Source organism: Numida meleagris, chromosome 12, assembly GCF_002078875.1.
Source record: "Numida meleagris isolate 19003 breed g44 Domestic line chromosome 12, NumMel1.0, whole genome shotgun sequence".
NCBI classification, from domain to species: domain Eukaryota; kingdom Metazoa; phylum Chordata; class Aves; order Galliformes; family Numididae; genus Numida; species Numida meleagris.
This window is the reverse complement of record NC_034420.1, coordinates 11899972-11924962: the sequence shown is the minus strand read 5'-3', so window position 1 is coordinate 11924962 and position 24991 is coordinate 11899972. Positions and strand designations below refer to the sequence as shown.

Sequence of the window (24991 nt, the reverse complement as noted above, 5' to 3'; positions counted from 1 at the left end):
CTTCTCAGGAAGGAAACAAAAGCAACACGGTGCTCTGCCAGGGTTCTGACTCCCATGTCTCTGCTATGCTGCAGCTGCCTCAGGAACAGGCAAGGCAAAAGGGATCCCTACGTTTATTCTGGTACTGTTTTCCCATCTTTTTCCCACTCCGTTTCTTCTTCAGTCCTCTAATTATCTGCCTTTGTCTTTGATTGTGCCTAGAAAATTGGACAAGCTTTTGTAGCCAATTTTAAAAATGAGAGGCTACTTTTATACATTCTTTCAATGAGAAATCCATTATGTCTTTTAAAGTAGAGTGGCATCTTATATCCATCAGCCCTGTGTAAATCTGCTCAGCATCATTAAATGGTTGCTATACCCAAAATTAGATGACCATTACTTGTACTTTAAATAATAATGTTTCTCTAATGCACACATTTTTGTAGAAAGCCTTAGTCTATTTTGGATGAAATGTAGTATGAATATGTCTTCATCAATACTGCAGTAATAGATTAGGGAATAAGTGAAGATTTTGGTTCAGAGCCCTTGTGATAGCCCAAATCTAGTGCTAAACATTACAGTTTCTTCCCAGGAATGTACGTTGACTGCTATATGGCCATGCAAATAGCTGCAGGCTAAGCTCAGTCTGATATTCAGCATTTAATCTTCCTCTAGGAGCACTGGGAAGCTTTGTCTGAGGTAGGGCAAGATTCCACCCCTTGCATACAAGTGAAAGCAGAGCTTTACTAAGATGAGAGGAACACAGTAGTTCCTCTCCTCAGTTGTTCCAAATGACAGTGATTTCAGGTGAAAACCCACTGTGTGATATTGCCTGAAAAACAATTTGTGGCGGTGGTCAGTTCCAATTGGTCATTTAACTAAAGCCAAACCCATTTGTTGATGGAATTCCTTTACATGCTGTTAAGCTCAGCTGTCCTGCTAGGTGCTGTGCAGTGATGGTGCATAGGGCTAGAGAAAGCCACTGTGCTTTTGCTGTCTGTTGACAGACAGTTCTAAGTTTGAACTGGAACCAGCCACTGATGGAAGATAGCAGATCTTGGTGAGGATGTGCCCATCTGTCTGTCTTCCCCTGCTGCAGTGGGAGAAGAACTGTTCTCAGCCAGGCTTGCAAAGGGCTCCTGTAGGGCAGACAGAAGGTTCAGGCTAGCTGTGCCATATATCACCATGTAAAGAAAACTGAGAAAAACACCAGGAAGAGCTGAGGAAAAAAAAGCCAACGGTACAAAAACAGGAAAGCTGGATAATGGAAGTGGGCAAATGCTTTACAGGTAAAGGTGCCTGGTTTTCTGGTCACAAAAGCCAGAGAAATGTATCAAAAACATTTTCAATTAAATCCCTGATAAAAGAAAGCATTGACCACTGAAGAAGACTCTGATAAATAAGTACACTTCATGTGCATGGATCCAAAACATATTGCATAGTAGCTGAGCACCTTCTCTACCTCCATATTTTTCATGGATGTGTTTCAGGAATAGACATGTGTGGTGAAATTCAGTATTTGACAAGTTTCTGCTGTACAGCTTTGCATTGTAAAAGCATTAAAAGAGAGATTATCGATTCCATGGCTAGTAGTCTGACTTCATTTTAACTCCTTCATTTCCAGAGAAGCTGTGTACCACCCTTCTTTTTCTGATCCGATAGATTTTGGTGTTGGGTTAATGAAACTGATTAGGTTGGTTTGGTGTAAGATGCTCTCAGTAAGTCCATGTTACATATCATCCTATTTCCCAGTTAAACCTGTGACTGTAAATACAGTTTACTTTGAGGTTTGTTCTGTAGCTTGGAATATTACTGAGCCTGCTATTGGTTGCAAAGCATCTCTCTTGTGTGTATATATAGGCAATATAATTCTCATTCTCTGGACAGGTTTCCTAGATCATAGAATCACAGAAGCACCAAGGTTGGAAAAAACCTCCAAGATTATCCAGTCCAACCATTCACCTACCACCAATATTTCCCCCACTAAACCATGTCCCTTACTACCACATCTAAACGCTTCTTGAACACCCCAACCCGCTCCCTGGGCTACCCCTTCCAGCACCTGACCACTCTTCCAGAGGAGATGTCCATGCTTTCAGGCCAGTAATTTTTCTAAAGCAGTTTTAGTATTTTCTGGCACAAAAAGCATCTACTGATGAGTCACTTCTGTCCCAAGTCAACTGCAGGACCTTGTTTCCATGTTCAGCTCCCCTCTTTTCTGGAAAGATTTTCATAATTAGTTTTGGAGATACATCTGTGTTATCTTTACCTCTAACCCTTTACTTTCCATTCAACATACTTGATTCTGCTGGTCTCATTCTGTTCACTCCCATGGCAAGGAAACTTCTACTGTTTGGCTCCATCTTTGTGACAGATCTTTCATGTATGTCAGTTTTGACCTTAATCCCACCCAGGGGGACACACCTAGCTTCTTGCTGCTCCTTTTCTGCAGATCCAACTCTCTCCCTCATCATACCTTTGTAAAAAATTGTCATGGAAGAGGTTTGTTCTCCTCTGCTGATTCAACTCCCTTGTGTCTCTGGATGTGGAAAAAGCCAAAGTGAGTTGAAGGCACATGTACCATAGAGTCCCCGAGTCTCATAGGCAGAGGAGGTATGATACGAGGAGATGTGGATGTGAACGTGAATTATTTTTGTCCAGGGCCTGATGTGAGCATGTGCAATCAGCATTCTTTCCACTGACTTCAGTGACTTTGTTTCCTACTTCCTGAGAGTCGTGGCATGGGAAAGAGGATCTATGGTTCATAATCAACACTACAGCAGCAGTTTCCCTCACCTGCAGTTTGTTTTTAATAAAAATGAAAGAACAAAAATTCTGCAACATATTGTGCAAAGGACTCAAGCTTATAACAGCAGCTTTATCCTGGTTTGAATGACAGCACTCTGAAATCAACATTTCCATAATCATATTTAAATTTTAAGTTTCAGCTATTGCATCTTAAAAGTGATAATTGATTATTGAAAAATAGTGTGGCATAACAACTGTATAATAATTTTTCATAAATTGCATTGCTGTTGCTCCTCATTTAATATGCTTTTAAAATCAATTGCTATTTAATCAACAATAGCTACTTTATGAAATCCAAATTAAATTTCATGAAGCATCATTTCTAAAAGATTGTGGTAAGTGTATAGTGTTGCTGTCACTAATTTAGAAATTCAGACTTACCCGCTTTCCAGTTGTAAGCTATGCAAAACTGTGGTCTTAAAAGTAAACAGAATTAAGTTGATACTGAAATAAATTTCCTTCTGACTTACAGATAATGTCTTCGGGGTGTCCTTGACTTAAATCACCTGGGTCATATAGAGAAGTCACTTCCTTCTTGAGTAGTCCCAATAAAATCAGGATGACTGAAAGCATTTGGCATCTCTCAATGGATGTGATTTGCCCAGCTCGGTGTGCCAGGTGCCCTTATGTGCAGTTAGCCTACAAGGCGGACTCAAGGAGAGCAGGCTCTGCAGCTCTTGATGTGGGGCTCAGTGGTGGGAAATGCTGCTGGCAAAATACAGCTGTGCCCTGTGCTGACTACACAAGAAGTGGTGCAAACTTTCCAAATCCCCCTTTAAAACACAAACGAGTGCTTTCCTCCTGCAAAGACTTCTCTGTACCATACGAGTTCTTGCAAGATTTATAGCTTCAGCAAAGTACGTGCTAATCTTTCTGAATTTCCTCAATGAAGTGGGGTAATTTGAAGATGTCCATGAGATTTCAAAGCAGACGTCTGTTTTGAAAGCTTTTCTCTTCCTTCTTTTCTTTTTAGCTAGTTCTATCAGTACTCAGTTTGAAGATGAAGTCTAATGCAGCTCTTCCCTGATAACAGTGTAACTGCCTTTCATTCTTCAAGTACAAATAATTACTTATGTAACCACAGATACTTATGTAAAAAAAAAAATATGAAAAAGTCTCTGGGTATTTTTAGCTTCTTATTCATAGTTCAAAGCTTATGAGATGTAGCCACATTGAAAACTACTGTAAACTACTTTTTAAAGTATTCTCAAGTATTTTGTTTTTCTTAACCTCTTTTGTTAGCTGTAAACTCCTGAAACTGTCAGACTTAGACATCCACCCTTCCTCGCTCTGTATTTGTCACTTGCAAAACACAAATTTTTCCTTTTTCAGACTTCTTCTTGCAAGGCACAGGGGTTGATTTCTCCAGGTGTTTTTGTCCCATGGGCTCACTCAGTACCATGAATGTGCTTAAACTCAGTAGGAGTGTTTGCAGTCCTGAAACACTGCTTGTGCTTTGTTATTGCTAGAGATGGAGTTGTATGGGAGTGTGTGTATGTGAAGACAGTTAACGTGATAGGAGGAGTGGAAGCAAAAAAAAAAAAAAAGAGGTTGATTCTCATTTCAAGCCTTGAAGATGCTCCTGTGATACTTTTCAGTCACTTGGGCTGGAGTCATAACAGATATCTTGTTGTAGCAACTCTCAAGTCAAAAGGTGTTAGAATGTACCATGTCCTTCCTCTGTGAAGGAAGGAAGATTTCCCAGATGTGTAAGATGCGTTTCAGGGCCGTGGTGGGAACCTTCTTTCCAAAAACATCTGGATGATTTCAGCATTGCCCCTCCATAGCATGGAGAAGGGTAAAGACTGAGACACTGAGCTGGGAAGAGTTGTTTCAGGCTGAGATCTGTACCCAGTGCAAGCTTTGCTTGGCATCTAATGGGTAACAAGTCAGCATAAGTGATTGTTAATTAATGCAACATTATACCATGTGGACCCCTTACACTTCACTCTGTTGTATGGAGTGCAAAATAAATCCTTGATGATGGGACATATTCTCAGGCAAAGAGGGAATTTCAGGGAGGAGAGAAGCTTTTGTTAGCTGTGTTGTTTGTTTAATAGATCGTTTAAAAATAAATAAATATTACCCCAGGATGAATTATGGTAAAATACACCATAAAAACACACAAGTAACCAATCTAATTGTCAAAGCTGTCATTACACCCTGTAGTTATGGCTTGTCTTAATGCACTTCCCTCTTGCAGGGGATTTCCCAAAGGCAAACAGTATGAGCAGAGAATCAGGTGGCAAACCAGGAAGTTCTGATTCCATGTGGACTGCTTTGTAGTTCTGTCCCAGTGCTGCTTTTGGCACAGCTGCTGATGACACACAAGGATTTCCAGGAGGGGTAATTTGCTGCCTATGAGTGCATGTAACGGTGTTGGCTTCATGCAAAGAGTAGTTGCATGAAAGGGCAGGGCCAAAAGCAGCTTAGTAGGGATGGCAAGGCTGTGAGATGATGTGCTGTCCCCATGTCTCATTGTGTGCTAGATAGTGCAAGAAATTGGGAGTAAACCCAGCACAGGGAGCCCAGGCGAGACCTGGGACTGCTGCACAGGCTGTTAGGAAATCAATAGATTTCAAAATCAGCCTTTTCATCTCTAATAGCAACAGACTCCTGAGAAATTGTAATTGTTGATTCCAGTGGTATTATTCCAGTGGCAGAGAAGGACAGAGCAGTCTGGAGCCCTGAGTCACAACTTTTTAAAATACACCCGACCAAAAGCGTTAAGGAAGCAGTGTGTCAAAGTCTTTTTCAGTCGTTTATGCTCTGGCTTACTGAAAACAAGCCTTTGTGTGCATAAAAGTCCCCTAGTATTTCCATGTCCCACGCAACTGAGCTGAGGTGGAGGGGGATGTCGTTTGATTTTTTTTGTCTTCGCAGTCAGAGTTGGTTCCTGCTCATTTGCCTGAATATTAATATCCATATGGCTGATGTAAGCACAGACATGTAACAAACAGATTAGTGTTGCTAGTAATCTCTTGCCTACAAAAAAGCACAGCAGAAGGTGAAGTCATGGCTTGGGATGCTTCCTTCCTGTTACCTTTAGATGTGACAGGTAGGACCATGCAGTTCTTCAAATTCTGCTGCTTGTCCCCAGATCAGCCCTTTGTGCTATAATATGCAACCCTCCCCTCAGAGCGTAGCCTGTCAAAAGGAGAAAAGACAAGCCAGGGCAACAAGCAGACGCTGCGTTTTCTAAATGAGGTTCCCTATGTTCACTCAGAGCTGGGGACGTTAATCTCTCATGTTCATTAGGTGGCACATTAGATAAAAGAGGCCCTGATGGAGCACAGCCTGGCGGGAGCATGCTGTTCCCAAGTGGGCAGAGAGCTGTGATTTGGGGATAACAATATTTTTAAAAAAAAACAGTTCTGCTTTCAATTTCTCATGCAAACTATTCCTGGCAGGAAAGAAACGAAATGGCCTGTTGAGAGGAGCAGAAAATGAAGGGTTATTTTAAATCACACTTAAAAACGTGATTGTTCTGGTAATTTTTCCTAACCCTTGAGTCATAAGCAGCTAAAATCACAGCTACAGATATGCTGGAGTTTCTCCTGAGCCTGAGAATGGGCTGCAACCAGCGACGGTCTCATTGTTCTTCATACTTTTCAGTTTGTCTTTGCTTCATTTTTCTTTCTGCATTAAGTGAGGATCAGAGGAACAGAACTCATTCAAAATAGCCCTGGATAGCAACCGGCTTTTCCCTCTGTAGCCTGCAATTGTCCCAGCGTGGCCATGGCAGATCCCTATATGCGAGTGCTGTTTATATTTGTCACTTGCTGTCTCGGGTCCTGGTGGGGAGGCTGGGAGCCCTACCTGTGCCTCTTGTAGAAATAGACAAGAGGCAGGGTCTGCGTGCAAGTTACTCTTATGCAGGGAAAGGAGTGGTTGTGTTCCTCTGCAGCCTCCCTTTGCAGTGAATCGTGGCAACACCCAGCAATCTGAAGGCCCAGCACAATGCCCACTCCACAGTGGCATACACACCTTCAACAGATATTTCAGACTGAAGGGGCCATTGGCTACCACCAGTCCTGAGCTGCAGCCGAACGCTTCACAATTCCTACAGAGCCTGTCAAATCTCAACAAGAATTGAATGTTCAAGAAATTCCATCACTGGCTGGAACAATAAGCCCTAAAGGATGTTCAGCAACAGGCAGAGCTTGAGGCGCTGGATTTTTAATCATTTCTCTGGATGTCTGACAGCTGCAGCAGCACACATCTTGCTGCAGCGTTCACGCGTAGGAGAGGTCTTGCCTGCACTGCTTCCCTGGCTGTCTGGGATCATATCAGAAAGCAGCATTGGAGAAGGTGCTTTAGCAAGCAGGAAACCCATACCGCAATTCCTTTCTGTGATATGGTGAAGGAGGAGAAAGTTCAAGCTCATGTCATCAAGAAACTCGGGTCCTTTATTTATTATTTGTATTACAGTAGCATCTAGAGGCCCCAGGTTGCTAGGGTTTGCAGAGCACTTTGTAGGAGACAGCCACAACTCCTAAGCCATTGTACAAAGGTGGAAAAGGAAGGGAGAAAAGTGACCCCGTGGAGGCTAGTAAAATAATGGGAAAGCAAAGCTCTCAGAGGATGCTTGTACTGTCAAGCACTTGGGTCACAGCATTTCGAGAAGCTGCCTTCAGCTCAAGAAATGTCTGCTCACTTCTAGCCCTTCTTCAGTGGTGGTGTAAACAAATCACTTTATTTCACATTGCAGTAGATTAAGTCTATCATGACCTAGCTGAGGGCTGGCAGCACCTTGAGACGCGCCCACTTGCCTGCCTGTGAGCAGCAGGACTCTCAACTCACAGTTCAATGGCTGCACTGCAAAATTTACTTGTGATTTTACATTGGAAATCTGCTTGTTCATTTCTGCCTTGACAGAATAGCCAACTCTTCACTCCATTTTTAAAATGCTGGAGTCCTGACAGTTGCTTTGGTCAGAAAAGAAGAGATATTTCACGTGATGTAGGAAAACCACTTCAGATATAGCACCTCCGTGTGACATCTGTACAGATGTACTTGCTGGTAATGTGAACCAAAGCAGCTAGATTCTTCTCCCATCAGGTGCCAAACTAGCATTTACTCTGTTGAGGGGTGGAATGTGACTTAAATTTGTATTTTGATGCATTTCCACCAACTCTGAAATCTACTGGCATTTACAGTAATAGCTGTGTTTCTGATGAAAGAAGTTTTGATGTTATAAAACTGCAATCTCTGCCTTTTAACAGCAGCCCTTAAAAACTATTGAGTTTCTTTTTCTTACCTGAAGTTTCAGCGCCTTCATAGGAAATATCAGCCGTAATTTCACTGATTTCTTTCTTTAAGGTATGATTTAAAGAGAAATCAGACCTCAGCACATTCTGTAGTCGTTCAAAAGAATGCAGAACCAGCAGTACTACAATTTGAGCGTTGTCTAAGATCCCGACAAGAGCAGGAGTAATAGGTGCAAAGCCTCTCTATTTGGCTTCAGCTACCACCAGTGCTGAGTTCATCCCTGCAGCATCCTTATGCAATGCAGATAAAGAGCCTTGCTGTTTTGCGACTTGGTAACTCAAGCACAAGGTCCTGCCCATGGATGCACCAGGATGCTGCTCAGAGCTGGAGGCACCATGGTGCTTCTGGCCAAGCCATGCAGGAAGGGACTTATGAAAGGCACTGTCCGCTCAGATTTTTTTCTACCAGTCTTTCCCTATTGTTTTGTGTTAGTCTCTTTCAGGACAAGTTCATTAAAGGCATCCTTAAAGTCGTTTATTAGCTCTTTGTTCTCTTCCCATTTCACCCTTGTCTACTCTCCTGGTTCTGCCTAATGCAGAGGTGGCAGTAATGGGGAGGGCCCTAATCTAATAACTCTTTCATCCCCTTGAGAGCAGTGAGATAATTCTTGCTGTTACAAGAAGTGGAAGCAGAGGAAGAGAGATGTTTTATTCAATACTGATTTGTTACCTTTTCAAATAGCGGTGGGCTCTGGGCATCCTGGAGCCCCAAGCTCTGCTGTGGGACCAGGGAGCTCTGTGTAGTGCTCTCCAGATACATTTATGTGGTTCTCCAAATAGGGCAAATGAAATCACATGTGATTTAATCCCCAAAACATCGAGGTCCTGTTTCCTTTTTCTTCTAAAAGTCATCTCCCCTTTCTGCCCTTTGACCCTCATTCCTGTTTTCTCTTAAATAAGTTTTGAGTCCTTCAACCTCTTGGCCATCTTACTGCAGCCTCATTGGCAGCCTATACGAGGGGAGTTCTAAAGGACCAACCCCACCATTAGCCCACTCTGACTAGCCTTAGTGTTGCCTTAGAGACCTGGTTGGGTTTATTAGCGTGGCAAATGGATGGAACTGTAGAACTTCTGCATCCGGGGAATATGAAAAGTTAATCCTGTATTTAATCATGCTTATGGGGTTGACATTCAAATCACAGTTGTGATATGCTCAAGAACATGGCTGTCATTCCTCAAACGGTGCTTCACTTTAAGAGGAAAATGAGGTGGGGTGTTGCAAAGAGAAAGAGGGGAAAACAGCTTTGAATGCTAAAATGAAAAGGAGCTAAATAAATTCAGATGTTATTTAAACTAGGAGAAGGGAGAGAAACAACCATCCCTGCGGCACTCAATACTGGATAAGGACTCTGCCTACACTATATTCTTATTCTCAAGAACTGGTATATTCCCAAGGACTTTCTTATGAGGAGTTTGGAAATATGCAGAAAGTGGCTTCCATCTTTTACTGATATTTGCTTTTTACTACAAAGAGTCAAAATGTGTGTATTCTTGATCCTGAATGTTGTCATGGTTACACAGCTACTTGGATCCTGCTTTTTGCACCCCACAAAGCTGCTGCACTCTGTGTCTGGCAGGATCAGCTGCCCATGGGCACGAGGAGGGATTGGAGATCATGGGGATCAGAACTGGGCTGGGGAAGGTCAAATCTGGAGCAGAAACAGGTTTCAGACCTAGGAGTTGGGATGAAAATTGTGATTATTAGTTTACAGATGTCTACTAGATAATGCTTGTAAGAGCTGCTTGGTCTCCAAGTATATCCAGCCTTGAATGTTTCTGCTTAGATCACTTTTTCACCCGGTGGTATGATTGTGTCAATAAAAAAACAAACCCACCTCCTAATTCCCGTGGATTCCAAGAACAAGATCTGCTTAGATTCCATTTTAAGCCATGATCCAGAATGTTGTACAAACCAAAGCTGCATGAAGGAGAAAGCTCTGGTGCTGATCTCCATATTGTCAGGTCTGTGTATCTCATGGAAAATCTCCTATCTGCCTGCAAGGTTAGGTGGCAGATGTACTGTTTACTTTTCAATGAAAAATGGCAAACAAAATATTTCTAGCTGAATCCCCCCCCCCCCCCCCAGCTGCTTCTTTTTCCTGTTTGTTTGTTTGTTTTCAGCCAGAGGGTTTTCAGCTTTCCAAACCCATACAAAGGAAGCACTAGGAAGAAAATTATTTTCTATCAAATGCAGACAGGCTGAAAATGCCAATTTTCTGAGAGGATTTTTCAATGAAAGGTTGCAGTTTTCTGTCAAAGGCATCTTTATTCTTTTACCAGCTGCACAAAAATGTCATGTCTTAGGTCTTGTAGCACACCCCTCCCTCCAACACTGCAACTGGAGACTTGTAGTATACTAAACTTTGTTTTATTTTGGAATAGAATAAGGACTCCTGTGACCAAAAGGCAGTGCTGTTGGTTGGAAATGAGTAGATCTGTGTTTTTTTTCAGACTGAACTGCTGCATGGCCTTGTGCAAATGATTCTGTACTATCTTCTCCCTTTTACTCAATAGGTTGTCAAGTAGTTCATGTGCAGATGTCTCTACTGAACCTGGGATGCAGTATGATCTGTAAACATGCTCTATGCTAATGATAATCCCCGGGGTGGGGGGGAGGTAGGGGGAGGAGGAGGCATAAATAAACAGGAAAAAATGGACAAAACAATTTTTTCTGGAAGTTTGAAGTACTGAATACATAATATACAAGTGCTGTATCTTGACTTGATGCCCAAAGTAGGAAAACCGTGGGTGGAAGTAGATGGGAATGAGTAGGGTGCCCAGTTTTGAATGACATGCTCAGGTATGTCTGCAAGATCAACAGCAGCAAGCGAGGTCAGCCTCCCACTCCCAGCTCACCTTGCCTGAGGTTACCAGCTTGTCTGGGGGCTGAGCAATTAGCTGGTGCCCAGGTGTGAATGGGCTCGACTCCCTCACATCACCTGTGTTGCTTCAGTGTTGAAGGAGAATTGTGTCTAATAACTGGGGACAGCAATTTGTCACGGTCACTTGCATGAAAAATCCTAATCTCTTTATGGTTACAATAGCAAACGTCCTGCTTTCCTCTCCCAGTGGAAATGCAAAGGGATGTGGGACATGTCATTACCCCCCACAAAGTGCTTTTCACCCTTGATAATCTTTGGTGATGCTGCCTGTAGTCGCAGGTGAAAAGGCTGAGACCGTCTTGGCTCTGCAGCTCTTCCCATCGCAGCTTTGGCCCTGCTTTGGGCGCCTCTAGATCTTCATCTCCTTGTGGAGCAGACTGGCATCTGGCCATGGATGATGGAGCTCCATCTCTGTTCCTGCCACGACCGCAGCGGCGCAGCCTGATCTTAGATCCACTGCTCGTCTCCAGGAGCTTTGTACATTGTCTGGGGGGCAAGGGGCTTTGCTGCAAAGGTTGTAGTCAGTTCAGGGATCAGTGAAGAGGTGAGGGGATGTGAGCAATAGGTTGCCTTTGCTGGTAATTGAAAACATGTCAGAAATAGAAGCAGTATTTAAACTGAGAGTCTCTGTGATTCTTCTCCACTTGGTGAGCCTGGGAGTTACAAGAGCTGTCACATGGCAGAGAATTAACAATTCTGATGAGAGGTGCTGCCAATTTGAATTGCTTATTTGGAGACCAGGGTGGGGGGGGGGGGATGTCCATTAGCCTGTCTCAGGAATTTCCTGTGCCTGCTCCTAGATTGTAATTAAAGGAGCAAAGTGGCTGAGGGAATGCTTTCATAGTGCAGGTACTGGTATATGTCATGCTGAAGACCTTTTTTCTTATTGAGCTGATCTTGATTATCCTGAAGTAATATCACACTCCCCTCCACTGCTCTCTGTGAATGAGGATGATGGCAACTGCAAGCTACTTTCTTGGGTGTCTGTGGCTTCTGTAAGGTCCAGGAAGCACCACCTCCTTTGTGGTCACAGGGTGCATCCTCGCAGCTCGCAAACAAGCTGCCTTGGGGGGGGGGCAGGGGGAGGGAGAAGGTGTAAATAAATGCAGGGCCTCATGCTGCAAAGCATCATGCTGAGGCTTTAGTATCTTACAGATTTAGTGTGGCTTGCACTTGCAGCAAGGATCTCTTACCTCTTACCTTGGAGGCTTCATTGGAGGTAACAAGGTTACTAACTGATAATTCTAAGGGGTCCATGTTCCCTTGCCTTCCTTCAAGTCTAGCCATGTCTGCAACAAGGGGATCTTCTCCCTGGACTTTCCATCTCTCCCATGGCAGAAATAGCTGTTCCTGCCTCCCTTACCCCTAACCGGACCACCTAGCAACCACTGCAAGGATGTTTGGAAAGCTCCTGGGGGGCCAATGTGCGCTGGAAGCTGAAGGCTTCTCCAGGACTGGAGAATTCATTGATTCATGGCCTTTTCTTGTCATACATGCACATGTGACTGGAAAACATCTTTGGATCACCTCTAGCAATGAGTATATGGGAAAATGTCTCACCAAAGGGATTCATGCATGCAGCCCTCAGAGCCCAACTGCCAGTTTATAAACTGCCTGGGGATTTTTACATGCAGTTGCCATTAATTAAAATTAACAAATACCAATTGGTATCTAAATTCCCTACTTGAATTTGAGAACTACGCCAGCATTTTCTGTAGGAGAGAGGTCTGTTCTGTATCACTCCCCTGAGTTCAAATTTTCCCTTGGGTTTGCTTGTACTTTCCTTTCAAGAGACTGAAGATTTCTCCGGAATAGCCCTGATCTTTTATAATGCTGAAGCCATACAAAGTAAACATGGAGAGCTGATTATATTCCAGGAGCTTTGAGCTACCATGTGTCATCTCCAAAGTGAACTGACCTTTCCACTCTCAGGTGGACAGTTCTGACCTTTTGTGATGCTGATGAGAAGCATGGAAGAAATCATGATTAGGGGAAAATTGTGCATTATTAACACAGGCAGTGCACAAGGTTCATAATCTGACAATTTGCCTCTAGGTGGTGGGATATGAGAGAAAACTAAGACATGCATCCATGTTACACTCATTGTAACACTAATGGGAACATGGTAGCTAAGAGGACAGCAGAGAGATGACATGGGGAATTGTGCTTTTTTTTTTTTTTTTTTAGGAGCTTTCTTGCGTTGATGGTTACAGCAATGGTGTGCCAGGTTCCTACTGCCTCAAAGCCTCTCTATGAGGATGTTTTGCCGAAGTGCTATTATTTGGCAGAGGAAGGCAGGAGGTTCTGGTAAATGCAGTAACACTCGGTTGAGTTTGGTAGGTTTAGTGTTCCTACCAGGTACCATGGAGCTGTTCATGAGTAGGGATGTATTTTGAGGCACCACAATGCCTGTGAGGTGCAGACACTCCCCTTTGCGGGTCTGAGGGGAGGAGGGATGCGAGAAGGGCTTTTCTTGTACAGCAAACAGAGCTTTGGAAAAGTGAGGAGGACGGTGGGAGGGGAGGGAGGGTGAGGGGAGAACGAGTGAGCACATATTATATTCCAACTGTTTCCACGGTGACATTTCATAATCACAACTCTTGGGGGAAAACATTTCATTGCAAAAGCTGGAGGAGGCAGGATGGCTTTGCGGATGCAGCCAGAAAGGGAGAGCTCTCCCAGCACCTGTGGCTCACCATCCGGAGGACTTGGAAGCAGGGACCAGTTGAACTCGTGTGGCTGTAGCATAAGCCCTAAGCGAGGAATTGAAATGCATGGCAATGATCATCTCCTTCCCTTTACTTCAAGGATGAACACTTATAAATAAATATGATATCATCGCACCAGATAGGAAGTCTGAATTTCTTCTGTTTCTTGGCAGGAGTGAGGAAAAGAGGGATGTCTGTAGAGAAGAGCCTACAGGATGTACCTAGCTAAGCATCGTTAAATAGATGATAGCCTGTATAGTTAATGAATTAGGTCACCAGGTCTCTGCACTCCGCATTATCTCTTTGTTCACTCTCTCTGCCGTGGGGTTGTAGCATGAAAGCAAGCTCCTAGCAGACGGAGGCAGGAAAACCTGCCTTTTCATCACCAGGGCTGGTGGTGCAGAGCCCAAGCAAAATTATTCATTTTTACAAAGCAGCATCGCGTTCACCTGAATAGCTTCCAAGTGTCTGTGGTTCCCTGTGTTGTTTTAGGCAGTGTACCATCATGCTGCTACAGATGGCGAGAGCTCTTGGGGGCTTTCCTACGAGACGTGGGCAGGGGAGACAAGGGCTGTGACAAGTACACATGGCTTTCATGCTCAGGGACTTTCCTTCAGCTCCTGCTGCACTGAGCTGTGCCATGGATTTCAGTCCCAGCCCTCCTGCAGGTGCTGTGAGTTAAAGCAAAATGCTTGCTCTGCCAGTGTCTCAGACGGGATAAATGCTCTTTTTCATGTCACTGGTCACTGGTAGCTGGATGATGGAAGCTTTCTGTGGGCAAGGTGGAATGATGCTGTGAGCTGAATGGAGCTGCTTCTGCACATTAATAGGAGAATTAGATTTCTTGAATTACACAACTCAATGCAGTAACAAGATCTTTAGTCTCCAGCTGTCCGATAGTCCTAGGCTGTATCTAAAGCAAGTGCATGTAGATAGACATGATTTCTACAGCAATTACTTCATCTTTATATTCCCGAAAAGTCTTGTTTGCTGGTTTTTTTTTGTTCTGACTGAATGTGTACAGCTCCGTGCTTCATCTGTAGCACTGCACGGAGCTCGCTAATCATCTGCTCCCATTTGATTTCCACTTGTTCTGATTGCCGGCATTGTTATACTGGGTTGCAAACTTAGTGGAGCACGGGGCAACGTGGTCTTTGTGTTCTGTTCTTTCTGTCTGGGTCTGTTGGAGTACAGAGGAAGTCTCGCTTTTGTTTGTAATTCAGCACTGATCTGTGCTTATGATGTACAGAAAGTCTCAGGCAACAATCTTGATGAGCAGAGAAAGTCTCTAAATATTGGACATCTCCAGAAACGTGCAGTAAGATGTTGCCTGTATTATCTTCCTTATCTCTCCCTTCCAGCATGGACAACAGGAAGATTTTTTTAAAGAAGGCATTTGTTTCTGATTATATCCTCAGGTCTCTCGTTTCTGCAATGTCTAAAGGATGACAAAGAAATTACAGATAACTCTCAGATCCTCATCCACCCACGACGCTGTACAGCTCTTTGCCCAAACAGAGCAGCCTGACAATGGGAGCTCAGCTATTGAGTGTCCATAAAATGCAGTTTTCCTGCACAAGGGAGAGCTGCCACTTCTGCCAAATGTGTCCCCTTCCCCTCCAACTACACATCTGCAGAGCTGGCAGCAGTGTCCTCTGGCACGTCGCAGTGACGCTAAGGAGTCACAGAGGACTGGGATGCTCCAGCAGAGTAGCAAAAAGTCAGGACGTCCCTGGCTATGGGCCTCTGCCACACACTTGTAGAAAATTACTCTGTGGAATTTGAAACATGTTTTTGGAGCGATTGAAGAGGATCAGAGACGACAGATTGAATGTCTCTAGGCCGGGCAGTACTTGGACTACCTGGAGCTTCTCATCCTCTGATCGTCTTTTCTTGCAGCTAAGTGGTGCCAGTCCTTTCATTCTCTTCTTACCAACTCTGATGGCTTTCTGTATCCCATCCTCAAGCCTGTCTGTTTCTTCCCTGGGCTTTCTCCAAAAATGGATACGTTGGAACTTCTGTTTATTCAGAAACTGCAAATTTCAGTTCATCTCTGGAGCTACTCATTACTTTGATTTCTCAAAAATTTTGTGACAGTAAAGAAAATCTCTCCTTGTAGAATTTCTTGTAGAATATCTCCTGTCACCGATTAGCCCTTGTGAGCTCCAACCCAACAGCTCATGCAGGCTGCCAATATGTGAGTGAGATGGGGCAGTGAGAGGGAGGGACTTCTACATGATTGCATGATTTGATCCGACACAGCAATTCCTATTTCCTTCTGAAATGAAGTATGGGTAGCAATTAGAGAATGAGGAGAAGTGACATGAATATCTCTATTGATTGCAGAAATGAGCAACAGCAAAGCGCTGATAATTCTGGTGATTTTTTAGGTTCTTTTGTGCGTAGCCTTCCCCATTCCTGCCTGGTAGCAGGGAGGCTGCTACAGTCGGGTGTGCTGCAAGGGCTGGCAATGGGCACTCTTTTTTTTGACTCCATTGTTGGAGTTCAAAGCTTTGATTCCTCTGAAGGGCCAAGATCAGCCACCTTGAAGCTCAGCCCACATGCTTGTTTATCTCGCGTGTTAGCAAAGCAGCCTGGGAAGCGCTGAGCCAGATGGTAATGATGGGATCTTTGCAAGGCTGTTTGAATTGCGGCAATTGCTGCTGCTGCTTTGTTGTTTTTTTCTTCCTAAATCAGCGTCCTTTTATCTTCCTCATTTCACATTTGTTTTCTGCGTGTCTTGGGTTTCATGCCAGGGATTAAAAATGAGGGTTGATTCATATATCAATATTAAACTGTATAATCACCTCGATCGTTATTTGACTTCATCCGGAGCATTCACGACATTTCAGGAACTTTGGGTGAAAGGAAACTTTTTAGTGTATACGAGCATTTTGCTGAACTGCTGATAACCAGAACATCTGATTTAGGTTACATCCGATCTGTCTGGCTTTTCACAATAAGTCATCCTCTTAATATGTATTTTCAACATTCTTCTTAATAGTTCTAATTAATTTGTTTTTCATTTCAACTGGAAAAGAAAACCACAATAGCACAATCTGTGGCAATAATCTGATATTATGTTCTCAAGCCGTAGACCTACTGTAACTTTAACGCATTACCGGTAATTTCTGCTTCCTCTGGCGAGGCTCACAGAAACATAAGGTGTTTTAATAACAAGCAGGGACCCACCCACAACTCTGATTTATGTTTATGACTCAGCAAAGAACGTAAAATGAGACTAGGGCACAGAGCGTTTCCTCAAGTAGTCATAAACCAGCCATTCACCAGAAAAAAACTGAGTAGTAGCAGCCTCCTGTGTGCGAGGAGGAGAGCGTTTTGGGGGTTGCAGATGTTCTTTAAGTAAAGGGGTCACTCAGGACTCGTTGCAGAGAGATCTGTAGCATTTCCACGCATGCTCTCACAGACCGAGACCCAGCACAGTGCTGTTGGTGTCAGTGTCCCTTTGAACTGTCCCTATCTCAGCCCACCTCATGGAAGCACACCCGTTGTCAGTGTGCCAACTGGATGGCAGGGCAAAAATGGTGAAGGAAAAAATGGCTTTGCACGTCTGAATTTGTGGCATTTGGTGTTTGCATTTGACCTAGACTAAGTGCGCTGGTTATGTTTCCATTTGGCTGCTGGAAAGCCACTGCCCTATTGTTCTTGCGTCCACATGGGGTGACAGAGAAGCCCAGATCATGGAGCCCCAGGTCCTTGCCACTCTGCTGTACCCACAGGCAATCTGAGCCACGGCACAACATCCACTTGCCGGCTGCTGCTCGTGAATTTCCAGCTGAAGGATGCAAAGTATTTTCAATGGCACTTTGATTGACGGGTTTATCTTCCAGTCCATTTACTTACTTAATTATCCCACAGTGAGCAAGGAGTCATTTCTTATAAATATGGTAATAAACCGATCAGGATCACAACAGAAACATATTCTTATACAGTTTGTGGAAAAAGTCAACTTTCCCCAGTTTCAGCACACATCATGCTTCCCCCATCAGCAGGCAGTAAATTAAGAAACAATATCTGGTGGTGGTGTCACCAGATATCTCGTGATATCTGAAAACCTCCAGGGATAGTGACCCTACCGCCTCCCTGGGCAGCCTGTGCCAATGTGTCACCGCTCTTTCAGAGAAGAAAGATTTCCCAGCATCCAACTTGCAAATATCCAACCTACAAAAGTATATCCTCTGTCCTTCATCTTTATGCTTTAGTGCATAGTGGAAAAGAGTGAAGCTAGTGCTTGCTTTAATTTCTGAGTTGCTTCTGGGACGTCAGAGCCTTTCACTTGACAGCTTTGGTTGTTGCCTGAAGAAGAAAGGGACCACTGGTGTCTAAGGCCTGATTCACTGATGGGGAAGATCTTCCAGAGATGATTTGAGGACCGCGGTTTGTAGATGCTATTTTTCAATGGCAGAAATAATACCGTCCAGTTTTAAAAGACTGAAACAAGTGTCCTTTGCCTGTGCCTGCTGCAGTAACGCTGCTCATGGGGACAGCAGCACTGGGGGAATGTGAGGTAGCCTCTCCTCCAGAGGTTCCTGTGACACATTTATTTCACCATCCTTTCAGCTCATTTTTCATTATAATCAATTCCAAATTTTCCTCATTTTGCATTCCCGCAGTCTGTCCGCTCAGCACCTGCTCTCTGATCATTCCTTGAGAGGTACGTTATCCAAAATAACAAAATAGATGTGAATAAGGCAGGGAGAGAAATGCATGCAACTCCTTTGGCATTCATTCATGCCAAGGCTCTGCAAAACCCATACAAGAGTCCGTGTTGTTTGGAGTTTATTTAAATTAATCACTATAATTGCATTTATCAAAAGCCTTCTATAGAGATTGTCCAGCTAGAAAATAATAGAAAATTCAGAAATAGTAGTATTTCAATAGCCTCTTTGAAGACATTCAGGAGCATCATGTAAAACACAGTGGACACTGGAGGAAATAACTCTGCTGGGAGGTCTCGGACAGATTCCGAGTTCTGTTGGTTCCCTCATTTTCCAAGGCTGGAGGCTTCTGCATGTGAATGAGTCCTTTGTTTTTCCAAGGATTCTGGTGCAGAAATTTATCTGTTGCAACAACCGCTTATTTCCTATCCTGGAAACAAAAGCTCTGATAGCAAAGACCGTTCTGCTCTCACGGTCAACTTGATGTCTTGAGGAGCAAAGAGGAAGGTGGCAGACAGCCTCCCCAAAGACAAAATTCTCTGGTGTGCGAAACCTCGGAGCAGAAATGGGTGAGAACAAAAGTTCTCACTGCATACAGCAAGGTCAGCTGCCAGCAGAGCACAGCGAGAGCAGGAGCTGTGATGTATTCCATTTCTTGTCCTTATGTCTGGCGAAGATCTTAAATGAACCAGCTACGCTCTTTTGAAATTCCTTTACAACATTTCCTATGTTAAATTGGAAGGCTTATTGTCCTAGACATGTCTTTACCTAATTCATCGCACTCAATTGCATGGACTAATCTCTCAAGACCTTGTTAGTTGCTCCCCGTTAAGCAGCAGATCCCTGCCTGTCACACCTACATCTTATGGAGCCTCTAAGACAAAACCAGGTTATTCGTAATTCCTTTCCCTGGTACTTCCAGTTGCCTCCTGATCCAGATGGCACCATGCAGTATACATACATGTTGTATGTTTTTCTTAGATTTCTGAAATCAGATTTTTTTTTAAAATAGGAATATAAATAATTTAATTGATGATTCAGTTGGGTTTTTCTCTCAAAGAGCCCAGGACTATCTGACAGATGGATTGATCTGTCATTCTGTTGCGACCACTCTTGTGACACCTCAGAGGTTCCTCAATTTCCAAAGACTGACTTTGGAATTTCAGAATCTATATTGCTTAGATGTTGATTTAAATAATCTTCAGAGCAGCTAGAGTTAATTCCTAGCATCCTTGTGCTAACAAACTCTGTATAAAATGCTATTATCTATAGGGGAAAAAGGAAATTAATACATTCTTAAAATAATGGTCTTATTATTACTTATCTTGTTACACTGTGGTGTGGTTCTCCTTATTAAGCCACCTGCACTCTGAGAGGTTTATAGACAAAAGCAGCATTATTAATTAATGCAACCGTGCAAGCTTTCTGTGAGCAATTACAATATTTTATTGTTATGGCTACTATTATTATTACCAGACGGGCTGTTTGGGAGTCTTGAAAACATGCTGTCGTCTTCCTATTGCACTGGTTATCCTGCAGTACCTTTCATCAGATTATAAATGCAGCTGTTTCTGCTCAGTTTTGGATGGAAATCAAGAACCCACGAAACCTCCCAGCACGTTATTGTAGCCTCAGATCAGCGTTGCTTAGGTTATACAAGGAACGAGATGGATGTCTGATGTAGGTGCTCCCTATCAGCTGCAGATGTAGATGTGGTTTGCTTGAACTTGAGTCTGGGCTGTGGGTCACTCAGCTGGTGGGACAGGGTGGGAGCATCTTTTGGCTGCTGTAACTCACTGCTGGATGCCCAGACAATTGTTCTAATGAACTGCAAGTCTCTGACACTGAGTTGTCGTCCTGGTCGAGAAAGGCTTGGGGAAAAAAATGAATTCATTCTTGAAGGATGTTTTATTGCTAGCCATAGGGACAGTATCAGTCTTCTGGTCTGTTTGCAGTGCAGCTGTCCTTACTGTCCTTGTAAGAGGCTACAAAGTTGTAGGCATCAGTACAAATCTGCTCTGATGCAAGCTTTTACATCCAGTGCTGCAGTCCCTGCACCTTCCCTGACATTTATGTGGGTGTTAAAGGGTTTTGTCATCCCAGAAGTCACAGTGAAATCCGTAAAACTATACAGGAAGAGATTAAGGATCTCAAACTTTAATGTGCAGAGAGAGTCCTGGTCTGTCCAACAGCTCCTTACGTGGATGCGTATGGCACGCTGGTCACCACTCTTTGATGCTTTTCCAGTTTGACCACCAGCTTGTGGAGGTGGGGAAAGGGGATTGGTGCAAGGCATCCCACACCAAACCAGGACATGGGGCATCCGAGTCCTCTTTCTGATATTTTTTTCTTTGTTTCCTCTTCACCGTTTACTTCTCGTGTGCAGTGAAGATGCAAAGAGCAGAGGTAGAACCTCTCTGCCCAGACATGGATATTTGGGTTCTGGCAAGTTTGATTTGGGACTTTGTGTTTCAGAGGAGAATGGGAGAATTTTCTGTCCTCTCTGAGATTTTTGTGGCTCTGTGCTCACAACAATTTGACCTCAAATATTTCTAGATCCCTAGTGGTGCCTGAGGGCTGTTCTATATTGTTCTTACTTCTATTGATTTTTTTTTTCCCTTTTGCTTTTGAGCAAAGCTGTTTATGGTCAAATAAGCTCCAGCCTCACCAGAACCACCACAAAACAGCTCCTGCAATGTTTCAGGCTAGAAAAACCCCTAACTTCAGAAGCCTGCCCAATCTGATAGTGCTGGTGATGGTGAGCACAGCAAGTGAAGGGGTGTAATGCCTTGCAGGTTAATGGTGCAGCAAGGAAGGTGTGCATTGGGGAGCGTGATTTCTTTTTTCCTGCTTCAGGATCTCTGGCTGTTGCTCTGAAATCCTTCCTTCCAAGGCACGTTTGCAGGTTATATCCCTTTTTATTACCCTGTAGAGATGGATCCATTCACCTCCTGGACCCGGGGGCGAAAGCCCAGGCTAGGAAGTGCTGGATGAAGGCAGAGGAGTAGAAGCCCTTTCTCTAGAGGAGTTTGCCACCTACTGATTCCCAGGTTCCTGTTAGCTCCTGCCAAGAGAAGTGGAGGGGCCATGTGAGGGGAGCCAGGAACTTGGGGGTAGGTGGGAACTGCCCTTAGAGACCTCAGCCAGGGCCCTGGGGAAGAGCCGGCTCAGGGGGAGCCCAGCTGTTGAGCTCCGACTCATGGGAGATGGCAGAGGAGCGCGGTGGCAGCGCATGGTGTGCATGCGTGCGTGTGTGTGTGTGACGGGGGAGGGATGTGGATGAGGAGCGGGCTCTCTTTCTTTCTCACAGGGCTCAGTTAATCCTGCTATCAGGCGCTGGTAAGCAGCAGTCTCAGCGCTGGATTCCGAGAGAAGGAGACGCGCAATCCAGAAGGCGCAGCAGAGGGGAGGCGAGAGAGGCAGCTAAAGAGAGCAGAGCGGGGGAAAAATCAAATCTATGCTCGGAACTGGGCTTCTTTTTCGCCAATGCAAAAGGGAATATGCAGCACATTTTTGCCTTCTTCTGCACCAGTTTCCTAGGGGCGGTGTTAGGGGCCAATTTCCCCAACAATATCCAGATAGGTGAGTGCGGAGCTCGGGGCTGGTTGGGAGTGATGTTCCCTGGCAAGAAGTGGGGGCGAGTGGGGCCGTGGGGGAGCACTGGCCCGTTAGTCTGCTTGCAAAGGGAATAATACGTGTGTGTGTGAGAGAGAGAGAGGTGGGGAGCAGCGCGGGCTGAATTTTTGTGTTGATATGAGCTTTGCCAGAGCAGAGATGTATCAGTTTTTCTTTGGGGGAGGGGAGGATTGAGAATAAATGCCTGTACACACCAGCACAGAGGGAGAAAAGTGCTTCTGAAATGGAGGAAGCGCGAAAAAAAAATTATTCGTTTCTTGCTTTGTGAAATATCTGGGCTGCCATTGTGCGTTGCTGCATTTGCAAAATCAGCGGTTGCATTATACATTTTTGTGAGGATGCTCTCATCTGAAGGTAACTGGGACGAGAGGTAACAAACAGGCGCTCTCTGTTGTTGTTGCTAAAGAATAAGGGCAGAGCTATTGGAGGAAGATTTTGCGCTGAAGTCTCCTTTCATTTCATGCTACTTGCTTCCCTTGTGTGCCAGCGCTGCCTGTTTGATTCCTTTCTCCCTTCCTGCAACTTCTCAGCGCTCCTCTCCCCCCAGCCCCAGGTTTATTATTACTCTCCCATTGATCTTTGTTGACGGTGATTTGTAACCCAAATTCCCTTCCCTTGCAAGCCGGTTTCCTTTCGCACCTCCCTTCTCCTTACGATGCCAATCAGTCGCTAATCCACCAAGTTCAGTCAACTCCCGCGTTAGCCTCACTGCACAATCGCTGCTTTTATTGCTGTTGATGCTGCATCCCTGCCTCCCTCCCTTCCTGCCTCCCTTATATCCAAATACATGCAGCATCCCAGATTCTCTCCCTTCCAGCAAACACAGATGATAGCCTAACTCGGCTACTAGCATCCAATTCCTCTGACACCCATGATTAGGCTGGAGAAGGGGGGCATGCGGGGGAGTGGGGGATATTCGTGCGCAAATAGCCCATTCCACGCACCAAGGAGATGCCCTCCATACAGAAGATGCGCGAGCAAGCAGGTCTCCACATGCTTGCTTCTTCCCAAAGCCAACTGCCCTGAGGGGGGGGGGGGGTGGAGGGAGGTGTTGATGCTCCTTGCTTCTCTATTTTAATTCCGCCTGCTTTCCAAGCGCTTTGTTTCCCTCCCTGTATAATGCAAATAGCAGTACTCCCTGTAAATGCGTGTAGATAGCAAGGCAGTCCGAATGTATCAGCATCCTTCTGGAGGCTGCGAAGGGATCTGCCGCAAGCCAAGTTTCCTGCTGGGGGAGCAGCGGGAAACTTTTCCCAGGGCTGGGTTATCCCTGGTCCGTGAGGGGAGATGAGCTCTGAGCTGGGTCTGGCCTGGTCTCAGTTTCCATCTAATTTATGTTGTCCCGTGGTTCTGGGCTCTTTCGTGCTTCTGCTCAGATGGTTATTTCTTGAGGTCAGGCTTTCTATTTCCTGCCCAGGTGGAGTTTGGCTGCTGTCACCTGTTAAATGTAGGGGTTTTCCATGTGTCTCAGTTCCAGCAGCAGCAGATGTGTACTGCGGGCCCTGCTTGCTCTGGCTCTCATAGCACTGTCCACATGTGCCCAGAGTGGGGCCAGGCTTGGCCGGGCCATCCTGCACCCCAGAGCCACTGTGCCCCTTATGGAGCACGCCAAGAGAGCAAGAGTCAAATTGGGCCTCATTGTGAGTGGGGCAAGAGGAAGGAATACTCAGATTCCTCTTTTATAGCACTGGCAGTGCTTCCATTTCTTTTCCTTGAAGTTACGGGAGGGGTGAGGAGGTTAAAAGCCAAACCCTGAGCTTCAGCCCGACCCCGTGGGCTGCCGGGCTCAGGGGTGCATCAGGCCTCCTGTATGTGGTCCAGGCACTGCATAATGGAAAAGTTTCCAGCTCCCAACCTGCCCGCAGCGGGCATCAACCCCTTTGGGTCGGGTGTGCTGGAGGATTTGGGGCTGCAGAGGCATCCCTCCAGACCCCATCTGCAGGAATATTTCAGACCAAAGGGGCTGCTCATTCAGGTGTGCTTAAGACCTGTCTTCTTGTTGTGTTTTTCTTCCCAGGGGGGTTATTTCCTAATCAACAATCCCAGGAACATGCGGCTTTTAGGTTTGCGCTGTCTCAGCTCACGGAACCCCCTAAGCTCCTTCCCCAGATCGACATTGTGAACATTAGCGACAGCTTTGAAATGACATACACCTGTAAGTAGCGGTGCTTGCCGTGCCTTCACTTACTTTGCTTTTTTATTTACTCCTGATTCTTCATTTTTGTATCTGTAACAGGGAGCATCTTGCTAAAAATGTGCAGTTCTCCTTCAGGGTCCGAGTAAGAAAACCCCAAATACACAGGATTTCCGAGTGATTTTGGGGTGTGCTAGGACAGAGGGCTGAGGTAGCGCTGCAGTTATTCAGTGTGCCTTGGATTTTCTTTCAGTGCCTCCTGAGTAGTACAAAACCCTCAGCAATTCATTTCCTCGTGTTTCTCTAACCTCTGCCCAATTCCTCCCGCTGAGGTTTCATTCCCATCTTCTCTGTAGCTGTGCTGTACAACGAAGGCACCCCTTCCCACCCACGGGGTGCACAGAAGTGTCTGTTTAGCGTGAACCACTTCCTCTCCAGCCCCAGTTTAGCCATCTGTCCTTGCAATTCAAGAAAGACTGAGCAGAAAACCGCACCTTGATGCAAGTGGAGTCCAGATCTACTATAAGAGGAATGCCCACGGAGACAGAGAGCTAAGAGAGTTCTAGTTTCAAGTCCCAGTGAAATTCCTTCCCTTCGTGTAGAGTCTGTTGGATTGGTATTGGTTCATGTCTGTAGGAGCCTTTAGATTCACTGAAACATCCTCTTTGCGGTTCACTTGTGGAGAGTGGGATAGATGTGGACAAAAACTGTTGTCTCTGTTAAGAAATACACAGAAATTGCTTTTCTACAGAGCGCACCCAAGAATGTAGAGAAGGAGAATTCATGAGACTCTAAAGAAAAATAAGTTGATTTTTTTTTCATGTTGGAGGGTTTACAAGTACAAGATTGTAGGAATTTCTTGGCCAGTAAGGCACAGAAGAGAGAAGCAATAATT

At 44.8% G+C, this 24991-nt stretch overlaps 1 protein-coding gene across 6 annotated transcripts in view; it reads left to right on the top strand.

Annotated features, from left to right (window-relative positions):
* The window catches only part of GRIA1 (glutamate ionotropic receptor AMPA type subunit 1), a 169978-nt gene that overhangs the window by 36694 nt on the left and 108293 nt on the right, over positions 1-24991 (top strand). For 3 of the 6 annotated variants that reach the window (XR_002442802.1, XM_021410520.1, XM_021410523.1), the window contains exons 1-2: positions 21524-21908; positions 23980-24117. Coding sequence is in view for 5 of the 6 variants with exons in the window: in XM_021410520.1 (XP_021266195.1) it covers positions 21827-21908; positions 23980-24117 (220 nt within the window). In the remaining variant the exon portion in view is untranslated. Of the gene's footprint in view, positions 1-21523; positions 21909-23979; positions 24118-24991 lie in introns of those variants that run through there. The other 3 variants (XM_021410521.1, XM_021410519.1, XM_021410522.1) reach the window with 2 other exon arrangements.